The sequence below is a fragment of the Vidua macroura genome, chromosome 3 (genome assembly GCF_024509145.1).
Source record: "Vidua macroura isolate BioBank_ID:100142 chromosome 3, ASM2450914v1, whole genome shotgun sequence".
NCBI classification, from domain to species: domain Eukaryota; kingdom Metazoa; phylum Chordata; class Aves; order Passeriformes; family Viduidae; genus Vidua; species Vidua macroura.
The window spans coordinates 37,686,700-37,700,026 of NC_071573.1; the positions used below are offsets into that span (position 1 = coordinate 37,686,700).

At 42.7% G+C, this 13,327-nt stretch overlaps 1 protein-coding gene across 3 annotated transcripts in view; it reads right to left on the minus strand.

The window, feature by feature from the left end:
* The window catches only part of VRK2 (VRK serine/threonine kinase 2), a 41,116-nt gene that overhangs the window by 987 nt on the left and 26,802 nt on the right, over window positions 1–13,327 (minus strand). Inside the window, exons 9-14 of one of the 3 annotated variants that reach the window (XM_053973428.1) lie at window positions 8,224–8,344; window positions 6,360–6,418; window positions 5,001–5,185; window positions 1,871–2,044; window positions 1,381–1,587; window positions 602–696 (exon numbers count right to left, since the gene is read on the minus strand). In XM_053973428.1, coding sequence (XP_053829403.1) covers window positions 622–696; window positions 1,381–1,587; window positions 1,871–2,044; window positions 5,001–5,185; window positions 6,360–6,418; window positions 8,224–8,344 — 821 coding nt within the window. In that variant the 3' untranslated portion in view covers window positions 602–621. The remainder of the gene's footprint in view (window positions 1–601; window positions 697–1,380; window positions 1,588–1,870; window positions 2,045–5,000; window positions 5,186–6,359; window positions 6,419–8,223; window positions 8,345–13,327) is intronic. The other 2 variants (XM_053973429.1, XM_053973427.1) reach the window with 2 other exon arrangements.

Genomic DNA, 13,327 nt, shown 5'->3' on the forward strand with positions numbered 1-13,327 from the left:
CTGGCTGGCCAGGGGTGCCAGGGCTACCTCTACATCAGCAGCAATGCTGTCCTTGGTCAGCCTCCACCTCTGAAAAGAATCCCCAAACACCACAATCCCACTTCTCAATTAGCCAAGACTTAACTCTTTTCAACTGTACCTTAGTGCCAGGTACAGCTTTGGCTTCCTACAGAGCTTTCCATTACCAAGCTCCTGAGAGTTAGGAGGAATCCGTGAGAGGAATTTTGCAAAATTAAGCTAAGAGAATCCTGACTTTTTTCCTTCTCCACTTTCTCACTTGAATGGCTTAAATGTTATCTGACACCCACTTAAAGTCCCCCGTATTATGCAGAATATTCAGTGAGTACCACGGAATGGTTCTATATAGAAACAGCATGTTTAATCCTATTGGAATACCAGCTTTTCCATTAGAAAACTAAATCCAAACACAAATATAATCTAACCACCAGCCCAGTGATTGGTCCCTTTTCTGCAAAAACTTTACATTTGAGGACTAGGAAGTAACACTGGAATATTTTCCTATTCCAAAGTTGTGTTTGACTTGTCAGACTCCATCTCCCCTGCTGTCAGCCAAAACATCTCCCAGGATGGTTCTGCTCACCACTGTCCTGCCTGGTGCTCTCAGGTACAGCTGTGCTTTTGCTGCTTCCCTCTCTCAGCTTGTACCGGAGTCTCCAGGCAGTGATGATCAGACTGCTTGAAGCAAAGAATTTTGGATTAATCATAAAGCTACCTTTAAAGTTGCATTTTTGTGCTCATTTAACCAAGTTATTTGTTTATATGAAAGAAAACCAGGGTGGAATCCACTCACTAAAATACACCAGAGCTCCAGAGAACAGGAGCACAGGGTGATCACTGAGATGGACACGGTGCTGTATTATTTGTACTAAAACAGATCAAATTTTTCCTGTGTGGTTGAAGAATAAGACTGAAACTATTCATTCAGCCCTTTTATGCACTAAATTAACAATAATATTCAAGGGGAGTTTGTTAACTGCTAAAATCCTCTGATGTAAAACTCAGAATTTAAGGACTTAAGTAATGAGCGCTATGAAGTTTTACACTACACAGAGAAAGAAACTACTGAACAAAGTTTCTACCAAGCAAACAATAGAGTCCACAAAGGGAGATAGAAGAGCTGGGAAATAACAATCTGTGTCCACGTGCAGGGCTTTGCTCTGCATCTGCACAAACTGCAGTGGTAGCTGGCCCATAGTGCATACAGGCAATTACCCACAGACCTTCAGTGTTTGAGGCAAACAGAGTTTGTGTACACGTAGTTGAACCTTCAAGGGGTTTTTGGAACTCTTGTTTTTAGTAAAGCTCACCTTTCCTTCTCAAGGCACTGTGACTGTTCTATGGTAACGCCAAACCCCTCACCTTTTTTGGGTCCTCAGGCTCCTGACATGAAGTGTAAAATCTGGGTGGCCTCTCTTCCACATGGAACTGCTGGCGTGTTCCTTGGGTGTGGAGCCTGCTCAGGCAGCTTGAGTGGTCCTCATGCCCCATGTCTTCCTTCTGCTGCACCGGATTTAGGGAAGGCCTGGGCAAGGGAGCCCATTGAGGTGCAGACAGTAACTCTGTGTGCTGAAAGGAATGTGGTAAGTTCAGAGTTAGCCCAGGTCCTGATCCAGCACTTGGAGGTGCCAGGTTTGGGCACTGCCCTCCTGGCACTTACGCCCTGGGCTACCAGAGACTCAGGTTTCATCTTTGGAATACTGGAAGCTAGCAAGCATTTGCCAGCTCCTAGAGTTTGTGACAGAGCCCTTGGCTCTTTTCCAGCCCTGTTTCTCCTCACCCACCCCATGAGATGGACATGGAGCTAATGAACAGGGGGAGCTGGGTGCTGCTGCCATGCCCAAATCCTCACCTCCTGCCGCTCTGCCTGGGGACGCCTCCTGTTCCGTGTACTTGGCTTTCCTTCTCCCAGGAGCTGTGTGCCTGTCCCCCCCACACACACTTTGTTTTGACAGGCAGGTTCTTCACCTTTTGGCTTTTTTCCCTTCTGCTGAGCTGGTTTTGGTGGAGACTTTGGGAGGTGAACCTGGGGTGCATAGTAAGCATTTCGTACAGTGAAAAGAAGTCCAGATCTCACACAGAAAAATAATGATCTTCACCATATATACACATCTTAAACAACCGCATCACTTTCCAAACAGGACTTAGAGTAACACCAAGTTTTCACTTAAAGTTCCAGAAGTGAAAATAAGTCGGTTTACATCTAAAAATGACCATATTTCATCCTAATGAAATTACAGGTTGGTATTAATGCAGTTATTTTTTAGTCTAATTTCTACAAGATCAAGCAAGCAGTGACCTGGCTTTCACCCCACTTTCCTTTTGCCCCAACATCAGCATTTTCACTGTAGGGGGAAAGCTGAAAATATTTATCCAGAGCCAAAAAATGTGGTAAACAAATATGGGAATTAATGCAAATAATATTTTATCACCTATCTTTGGTGTGCAATTGGAATGAAGAATCAGGATATAGCCACTGCTACACTTCTTATGCCACCTCAAGATTAGATTCAGATTCTATACAGGGAGCAATATCCTAAAATCCATGCAATCCTCTTCACATCATCAAGGAGCTGATGCTACAGGAGCCTCTGTTACAGGTGTTCACAGCTCTTCAGAAGGGAATTAACCCCAAATCTCCTCATTTCCTGTGTACCAAAGTGGTACAGGAGGAATCAGACAAATCAGCTGGAGTCAGATCCTGCTCACAAGCAACAAGTGAGGAGACAGTGGCTTGTTTGCAGTGGCTCCCACTGTTCCAAGGTTGTGTCTTCAATGAGAGAAGTGTTTGGTGAAGAAAAGGAGAGAGGGAAAGGGAATGCTGAGATGAAGAGTCAGGCCTAGGATCACTCCACGCAGTGCCACAAAGAGATGATTTGGGAAGAGCCTGCCTGTCACCCAGCACTGTCAGGGCTGCAGCATCAAGTGCACCAGGCCACTGAAACATTGCATTTCCTGAAAATAACATTAAATTTCAAGAGAGCTCAGTTACCTGCCCTCTCTAGCTGTATTTAAGTACTCCTTAAATCCTTTGAATAACCCTAAAATTGCCTTTCTGCAGCTGTTTTGCAGTGAGTGCTTAGAGGAAACTGGCTCATATCAGCAGCAGAACTAGCTGAAGGAACAGGCTTCAGTAATACACAGGTGATCCTGCTGTTCTCACTGCTCCAAGAAGTGAGACACTTGGCATTACAGATTTCCCTGAGAAAGTGCTGACAGGTGCCAAGATTTAGTAACACCCAGGCATTCCCCCTGATCCTGTTCCTGGCCTTCAAACCCAATCCCACTGAATCCTGCAGCACAGGAATGGTGATAACCATTCACTCCTCAGCCAGGGATTTTCCAGGGGGGTGTGACCTGCAAATATCCAGTGCTGCAGCAGCTCCTGCAGCCTGCAAGGCTGGGATCATCTTTTATGCTACAGACTGTCAAGTCTTTGACTAGGCAAAAGAAGGAAATAGATTTACTATTTAGTGTATGACTCTGAGAAATCAAAGGCTCCTGTGAAACAGAGATCCAGCAGGATCAGCTGGAGATCAGTTAACAGCTACCTGATGCTCCGAGTCAGTTCACAAAACAGTGCAAACTTAAAAGAACTTCTCAAATGAGTGAGGGCACAGCGGTCACCAGCACAGCCACACAAGTCCAGTCAACAAAATAGCTTTTGGTTTTGTTAAAATTAAAAAGAAAAGGGAGATAAAACTAGAAAAGTCAATAAAAGTGCTAAACTAAGTATCTGTAATTACCAAGATCAAAACCCAGTACCTTTTCATTAAACATGAACTTTTGTTCTGCCTTCCACAATACGTAAATAGTGCTGACAATTGGTTTGTGAGGCACTTGCTACAATAAAATCTAATTGCATCATGAGAGAAAGGTGACAATCAGGAGATCATGAAAAAATTACATATTCTCACTGGTGGTTAATTAGCCATGCAAAACCCCCTCAAACAGATATTCTCTTCTATTAGGAATGATTACTATGCAGGCCTACAGATGTCAATACCACAGACATTCAAATACTTCTTTCCCTACTAATTGAAGGTTGTAAAGCTCTGGTGCCAAGGTTTTGCTTCCAAAGAGCTAATTTATGACTAGAAGGATATTTTATGTCTTCAGTTGCAGCAGCTACAAAACTCAGCAAATCAGAACCATCTGTGCACTGATACTTGAATCACCATTCATCTCGCAGCCTATCAGTCACATTAGTTTGCATCCTGCATTCTTGGCTCACATACACTTGTGATGGTCCAAAGTTCACCAGGAATATTAAAAATGGATGGGACCCTCACCCTGCCTTATTGCATATGCCCCAGAGCCCCGCAGGGCTGCTGCATACGGGCACTTCCACAGGAACAACTGGACTGACATTTCCCAGCAAAACTGCTAATTACCTCCCTCTCTGCTTAGGGAAGCTGGGCTTTATTAACTTAGAGCACTGCAGGAAAATAGCACAGGAGAGCTGTGTCACTTGGAAAATACTGTGCCAGTGCACACCAACAGCACAGCTAAAGCCACAGGAACATCTCCTCCACATTGGGGCTGCAGGAGGATAAAGGCAAATGACAAAGAACAGCCTGAAAGCAAGAAAATGAATTAAATGCTGTCACTAATAAAGGTAACTTTGCTTTTAATCCGGGACGAAGGAAAAACCTGGCATTCAGGCCTGTCTTCAAGATGCTAGTGAACAAAGTCCGTGACTTCCCCATTATCCTGAAAGTAAATCATTCTCCACAGACCTCCTGCTTTGAAGTGAGAGCCTGTGGGTCAAAAGGACTCATGGCAGTTCTTCCTCCTTGAGGGCTGACATTCCACTTTTTTAGCAAAGCCCGGGGAAACAGGAATTAACAAACATGGTGTATTTAAGGCAGAAGAACTGCTGTGTCAGTCTCATTTTGAGAGCTTTAACTATTTACTCCTCTCCAAGAGGGAAGGCAAGAGGCAGGAGTTGTCAGAAATGCTCCCAGAGCTGTCTCACTCACTCTGGACGCCTTAGCAGCAAGGTGATTCCGTGCACATGCTGCTGCCGCGTAAAATTCCAGAGGGCCGTCATAGCGCATCCCACTTGACTCCAGGCCATCCAGCAGGATTTTCTTCAGCACTTGATACTTGGGCTTCTCAGCATAAGCTAAGCCAGAAACATAGGCCAGAAACTTGGCTATTTCACCTGTAGAACAGATCTGAGTGTGAATTTCACTCAGTGCAACCCCAGAAGTTCAGAAAGGATCTCATTCCAACATGGATGCCAAATGAAACAACACAATTTCAGCTGAAGGCACACTCAAAACACAGAACTGACAATGTCTTGTCTTTTTGGGAAGAGAAAAGGAGAAGACAGACTTGGATAAACAAGCCAGACTTGAAGTGCTCCATCTCGTTATGTTCATGCACTAATTCCCCCAGCACTGATAGCTATCCAAAGATAAAAATAAAAATATTTTATCAACAGGTATTGAGAGTTCTGTGTAAAAGAGGAAAGTCTTTGATAGATCACAATATCCCTTTAAATATTAATTACTCTGAACAGTATTATTTTAATCCGCATAGATACTATACTGGGAAAGCTTTGGAAAAATGCAACTTTTTTTTTTTTTTTTTTTTTTTTTTTTTCTTCAAATACTACTATTGTTTTTCTGATTGCATCCCAAAACAGTCCAACAGCAGCAACATTTTTCCATCAAGTGGTTCAAAAAACAGGGAAACCACTGAATGGGCAGAAATAATGCTAGTAGGAAAAACATATGGGGGGTTCAAACTTTTCTTTCAGTTGAAGACCCAAGAGTATCCTAAAACTGGAGTGCTTCACCAGATATTAGCATCTGGTCAAATCCCAGCAGAAAAGATTTATTAAATATGTATACACATCATGAATAAATTTCACCTAATACACACTGCATTCCAGTAATTCCAATACAAAAGTGCTAGGAAAATAAGGGAATAAATAAAAAATAGATACTGACCTTTGGTGTTTTCCCTGGGTTACTTTTGTATTTCAGGGAAGGAAGAAACAAGACCAGACAAACTGTGTATCCATTTGCTTTTTCAAACTCTGAGCACTGAGCAATAAACCTTTGGTAGACAGTTGCTTACTATTTCCATGCTAACAGCTACTTCTGTTTCCAAGACAGTCACTGCTTCCCAACACCTTGGATTACATATGGCCAAGATCCCTTATGTCACTTCATGGGATACAGCACAGACTGAGCAAGATTCTTTTTTTTCAAAGACTTTGTTCAATCTGTGTTACCTTCCTTCTCTTCTGCTCCCCCCCAGAGTCAGACATTGAACTGTGTTTAGGAAGAGGCTGAAGAGCCATAGGGTACAGGTGCAAGTACACTTACTGCAGCTGCTTCCAGGAGAATCCCACCTCAGCACTGAATCTGGGAGCTCATCCATAAGTCTGAAACAACACCAGAGTGCAACAGTTTAATGTGCTTTTGGAGCAGGTGATTCCTCATTTGGGATTTAGGAAGACAGCAAGTCTCAGCTCCAAAGGGAGTGGACCTCCAGGATAGCTAATCATTCACAGGACTGCTTTTGAACCCAGATCTTCCCTCACCAGCTCCATTTTTAACTCTTTGCACACAACTGGTTTCACCAAGACCAGGCTGACACTTAAAATGGCATTTTAAGTTTTTCTTTGCACATATTTTAAGCTTTCTAGAAGGAAAAACAAAAGCCCTTTGAGCCAAATGGCTTGTTCTAATTTCAGATTGATGATTACCATTTCTATTTTGGAATTTAAGCAGCAGCTCTGCCCTGCCTTCCTACCATTTAGCATCAGGTCCCCTCTGCCATGGAGCACGTGGCTGCCAAAGTTAAACCCAGGTATGGCAGGGCCACAAGGGGACAGGGAGGTCACATCACCTAAAGTCCCACACACTTCATAAAAAGTAGGGCCACAGGTGTAATTCCTGTCCATTCATAAACAGGAACAGCAAAGAAGCTCGGCATCAATTCCTAAAAGCAAGAATACCACCAGCCCTCATCTTGGGCAGTCCAGCACCCAGAGGAATCTGAAAATTAAGATAGATAAGAAGGATAAGCTGGGCAAGATACATAATTCCAGGAATGCAATTCATTAGAGTAAGAAGATAGTTCTGATAAGTGGAATCTGTGTAATTTTCTGTGCATTTCCTTGAAGCCTCCTTTTGCCCAGCATCCTGGAAACGTGAGCCATCCAAGGGTTAATGGAAAGGGAAGAATCAGTGGAGCAGCTTAATTGATTAAATTGATTTCCCATTGAATTGTATAGTGTTACCTTGCAGGGGGGCTGTGTAATGATCAGAACTTCTAAAGGAGAAATATTAAACACAGCAGAGGGTGTTAACATCCCCCACTGTGCTCGGCCTGTGTGCAGGCTGCAGCCACCCTTCCCTGTGCCAGGAGCCACTGCCCCGCGTTGATTTCAGGGATTGGTCAGCCCCAGCAGGTACCTCTGGTGTGACCTGTCCTACTTAAAAGTTTGCTGCCTCCTGCTATTGTGATATTACAGTTCTGGGTAACTCCTCTGCTGTGGAGCCTGCTACAGGTACCACTTGCAGTTAACTCCCTCCAGTCCCAGCTGGGAGGGCAGAGGAAGAAAACACTGATGCACTGTTGCTCCAGTGGGCTCCAAGTCATGCTGGGAAAAAGGAAAGATTTTCACCAAGCTCCTTAGTGTTTTGGTATTTAATTGTTTGTAATGGCAGTAGGCTTATGTAACATTAAAAGCCTACAGAAAAACAGTATCTGAAAAACAGTATCATATAGAAAGTTAAATAAATTGAGCGCACATGTGGAAAAACCTCCAAGAGATGTTTGTACTATGGTCTCTACAAGGCGCTTGTGAAGTTTAATGGAACCACACAACAACCTTCTGTATGTGCACTAAGGCCCATGCTAATTTACAAATGATTTCTTGGTGAAAAAAAAAATAGTATTGGAAAAATACACAGCAGACAAAATGCCTGTGTACTGTGCACTGGAATCCATCCTCTCCTCACAGCATCACAGACATAAACATGCAAAGGAGGGTAGACATGCACATAAAGTTCCCATTTTAACTGCTTCCAACATCTCTCTTAATTAAGGAAAATTGTTTTAGCTTTCTCCTAAGATACTGTTCTACAGCGTGGAAAGCTGTGTTTCCCAGAGCTGGGAAGCAGTGAGGATGCTGCAGGGCTCCAGGTTGGTGTGCCCATGTGTGGGGGAGTTTGTCCTTACTTTGTTTTTGCACTCTGGACAGCTACAGGGTCCTTGAGGTTCTGCTCCCAGGGCAGCTTCCCACACAGCCAGTGCAGCATGCAGTAGCCAAGGATTTCAAGGTCACCTCGTCTGGATGGGGCTAAAATGTGGGAAAGGGGGAGGGGGAAAGAGGAAAAAAAAATACAATTAAGAATAGGAACCTCTTCTTAGGAAATAGAAAAGACTTTGATAGAACTGGTGCTGATGAAATATGGAGAAGCCAAATAGGCAAAGTGTTTTGTTTGTTCAGCTGTATTAGACCTGAACCGCCCCGGCATTTGGCCACAGGCCACAGACAGGCAGTGGCTTGTTCCTGCTCAAGTGAGGGTCAGCTTCCTCACCTCCTCCAACTCCATCCTTCCTCAGTCTGGCCTGTCACATGGACTTGATCCCCATGGCCTCTGACATGATCCAGACAGCCCATAACTGAGTACCAACACTTTCTCAAAGAGCCAAGCAGTAAAACAAAGAAATAAATGTCTGCTGTTAAATTGCTAACACATGTTCCAGGAAGTCCATGGGGTCCACATTGGTCATGTAGGGACTCTGTGAGAGCAGACTAAACACTGATGGCCTTTCCTGTTCTCCCGTGGAGCTGTTTGATTTCGGATGCTGGGACAAAAGTGCCATCTAGTGTGCACTGACTTGCCAGAGCCTACTCCCGGCTCCAGCAGTGCCAGTAGAGCTCTGCACAACCCAAAATGCACTCGCTGTTTAGCAAAGTCCTGGGTGAACTTCCCACTGCTGCTTCCAAAAAGGAAGTTATTTCAGGAAAAACTTACTCTCTGCACACCACAGGCAGACACAAATACAGGACCCAAAATTAAATCAAAAATTAACCCCATCCCTGAGCATCATCTACACAGAAAAACTGAAGTTAAATCTATAGATTGGCTTTTCCTAGAGAAAGAGGGAGGGGAAAAGTGCAATATCAACAGAATTGCTAGTGCTTGCTGCTACCCAGAGGAAACCAAGCTTGCTAAAATTGAACAAGCAGGAGCACTGCAGGATTTCTTTGACTTGCAACCTACAGTTTGCACATCAAAACCACATGGAATCTACAAAACCAGAAACTGCTTGTTGTGATTAAAGACAGACAGATGTAGAAGTAAAATTTATGCTTTTCCAAAATGAATTTGTGCTTTGCAAGAAGGAAAGAAGAGTTCAGACTTGTTTGGCACTTTTTATCCAGTGTAAAGACCAGTAGCTGAGCAGTGTGTTGTTAATCCAGCTGTAAACAGATATCATATTTTATGGGCCTTCATTAAATAAATTCCAGAAAGTCACTCAGTGAACTTATCTTTTAATTTAAGAAGTCATCTGTTAAAAGCCACGGCGCCAACACATCATAACTGTCCCTCGTTCCTGTACACACATTACTGTAAAAGCAGCAGATTAGTTTTTATACATTCCCTATCTTAACTGCTCTTAGGCTCAGGATTATTAAAGGCCCCTGGATCCAACACCGCTGCGCTGTCCCTTGGGCGTCGTTTATTTCCTGCCCTGGATTCAGCAACATCCTAATGCAAGACTTGGCTCCCATATTAAAATAAAAACACAATCTCTACCACTTGCTGCTCTGTAGTAATTTCTCTGGCCATAAATCTCCCAGTAACTGTGCAACAATTCCATTCACACACACATGTTCACAACTCTTTTTTCCATTATGACAATTCCAGATTTGAGCCATATAAGCCAGCATTTTTGACTGCAGATCCTCTAATTTTCACAATGCCTTTCTGGCACCTGTTTGTGTGAGAGAGGCTACAGAAAGAGGCCTTTTGAGGAAAATAGTCAGAATTCCAATGGACAGCTTTTTTCCACAGGGGGGATTCACTGATATATTCATTGATAAATAACAGCAAACCAATCATATTTCCCAAGTTTCCCGAGTTTTTTTTCCCAAGAAAAGTAATTTTCTGACAAAACAGTCCCAGAGATTGAAGTTTCTTCACAGTTTGGCCATGACTAATGACATTCCCTCTTACCTGCAGCTCCTGAGACAAAGCAAAAGCCTTGGCTGACACCTGTCCAAAGCCACAGCAAGCACAGGAACAACAAGAAGGTCAGGGAACTAAAGCACCTCTGCCCAGCAGCAGGAGGAAATGTTCCACAGGAGACAGTAACTCCCTTATGGCTTCATCTCCCAGGCCACCACAAGTGCTGCTAAATACAGACACTTACATGGGGTTTTTGTAGAACCACTGGAAAATGTCAGCATTTGATTTTTTGGCTGTACTTGCTTATTTCCCTCTGCTCCATATAAACTAAAGCACTCAACCTTTTAAATCATTTAGATTCTTGTTAAAAAGTAATTGATTAATCTTTAACGAGTTAGTATTATCTATGGACAATGGAATGATTAGATTTTCATGTCAAATCGAGCACTAATAGATAAATTTCAATGATATGTTTACTTGCAAAAATAAATCTGCTCACACAATTGAAGATTACAGGAATTCTTGATAAACATCAATGGAGAGAAATCAATCTGCCTTCACTTTAAATATGACAGCCAGGTGAAAAGAAAACAATTCTTCTTGATAACTTGTCACAGTTACAAGAGTGTACACTCCAACCAGTACTTATTTAAATCAAATTCATACTTCTCTGCTAAAAAAAACTTGCTGGTTTTTCTTTTTTTAATTGATGTTTGATTTCTGCTTTTCTACTCACAAGATTTTTTTACTATTGTTTTAGTCTCATATGAAGTAGTATTTAATGGGAACATTTTGGTGGTATTTTACTTCACAATGTCTTTAAAATTTAATTTTTTAATTTGGAGATTTAAGGCCTGATTCTGTTTTCAGTCCTGCCAAGATAAATCAGGAACAACTCCACTGAAGTTTATGAACTCACAACCACATCAATGAAATCAGAGTTTTAAATATATCACAAACATACTCAACACAGAGGCACAGGGTCCAATAACTCAAAATAACTGAAGCAATTCACCTCAGAAGAAAATAGATGATGTATCTCTGTACACTGAATTTGGCAGCTATCTCCACTCTAATTTATATTCAGATTATTATTTCCAAATGGATCAGGGATATCACATCAGCCACAATATGCTCTCAAAACTCCACTGCTCCCAGAAACTCCTCTCAAACAGAAGTAAAAATGGGAGGTTTCTCTGTGACCTCTGTTTAACTGATTTTCTCCAGTCTTTTGTAAAGATCTAACAAGTGACAGATGAAATATTCTCTTATTTTTAATTAGCACTGTTAGTGATTTTTTGGATTAGAAGCTTTTCATAAACAGGATCATTTTGGTTGCTCATATTGCATGGATGCACAGTGGCACTTTCAATTCTCACTGGCATTACAGGACACAAATTTATGGTAACTCACAAGCAAAGAGAACTCACACCACAGCCAGTAATGCAAAAGCCCATAAAAGAAAGGAGGGTTAACATGATCATGGTGAAATACAATTATCACAAAAATGTATCATACAAAGTCATATAACTTAACTCAAGGTTGAGATGATCGAAAACCAGACAAATACAAGACTTGACAAAAATCAGCGCCTCTATTAGGGGTAGGAGAAATAAAAAGACAAACCCCAAAAAAGCAGATAATGAAGTATTCCTTCCCCCAGGTCCTGATCAGTCGGAGGAGCTCCCTGCAGCAGGATGAGGACCAATGGAAGAGTGGATGGCTCCACAGAAGAGGTTAGAGAAATACATTAAATTAATAATACATTTTAGTGCTTGGAGCCCATTCCACAGAGTGGAATTCCAGCCTCAGACAGGGCAAAAGCCAGCTGGGAACCACCTCTGCTCTCCTCATGCCCAGCCCTGCTTGGCATGAGTACATGCTCAAGTACTTCCTGACAATAACCACCACCACGGATTGCTGGAAAGAAAAATCCATGACACCATCACAGCTGGAGTACAGCTCTTCCAGAGAACCCAGGCTGTGACATGGCAGACAGGGACACTTCCTGTGTCAGCCATGCTCTCTCTCCCAAACTGGGATCCTACAGATACACACTTGATGGGACGAACAGGCATGGAACACACAGGACAGCTGCCAGGAGGGAATCATCAGGACTGGTGGAATGGGATGTGCTGAAAGAAACAGGGTTAGGGGTTCTGCTCTGATGGGGAGAAGTTCATGTAGTGGGAAGATTAGAAGGTGCAAGGGAACGTCACCGCGAGATCTGGGTGGGAGATAAAATGGTGCTGGCAGGAGATGCCGGTACCTGGTCAGAAGCAAAAGATTCCAAGCTTGCAGTAAGGACAACATGTGGCAGAAGAGTGGGGACAGGAAGTTTAACTCTTCTTTCACATCTGTGTGGCAGAAAAAAGAATCACAAAGGTAAGGGCCTAACAAGTAGGGGTGGGCAAGCAGCTGAGATTCACTACCTTTCTGAATTCCTGGTGTAGAGAACAACAGCCAAAATTAAACAGTTCTTTCCCAGGCACAGTCCTCAGATGTGACAGAGTAGTAAATGCTTCTCTTCTTATTTTTGCTGCTTCTGAACATTCCTGGCAGCTTCCAGAGGTGACTGTAGAAGCCTATCCAATCTTTTCCTTGCTAGTGACTCTTCATTCACTTAAAACCACCACCTGCTCCCTCATCTGCTGGGCACACATTTCTAATCCAACTCTCAGGAACCTAACCATCTTTTTATTTATTTCCCACTGCAAAGTTCCACCCATTTTTTGTCAGACTGGTTATATTTTCCTTTTATTATTTAGGATTTACAGTTTGTCCTATACACAGTCTTTGGGAAACACATATCAAACTGCAGCAGATCAATAATTCATTTGACCAACAAAAAAAAGAAAAAAAAAAAAAGAAAAAGAATCCTGCAGGTTCCCTCTGAATCCTAACTATGCATGGACAGATGCCAAATCAACCTCCTGATCCAGAGCCACTCAGAGCTCTGTTCTCTGGAAGCAGGCTCCCAAAGAATGTGTTTCCAGGCATAGGTCTTTATATTCCTGCACATCCTTCCTCACAAAATAAACCCTGCACGTATTTTAGTCAGCAGAACAGGAAAAATGGTCCAGCACTGAGCTGTGTTTTTAACACCACTGAACAGCTCTGACTGAGCATTGAGCAAAAACCAG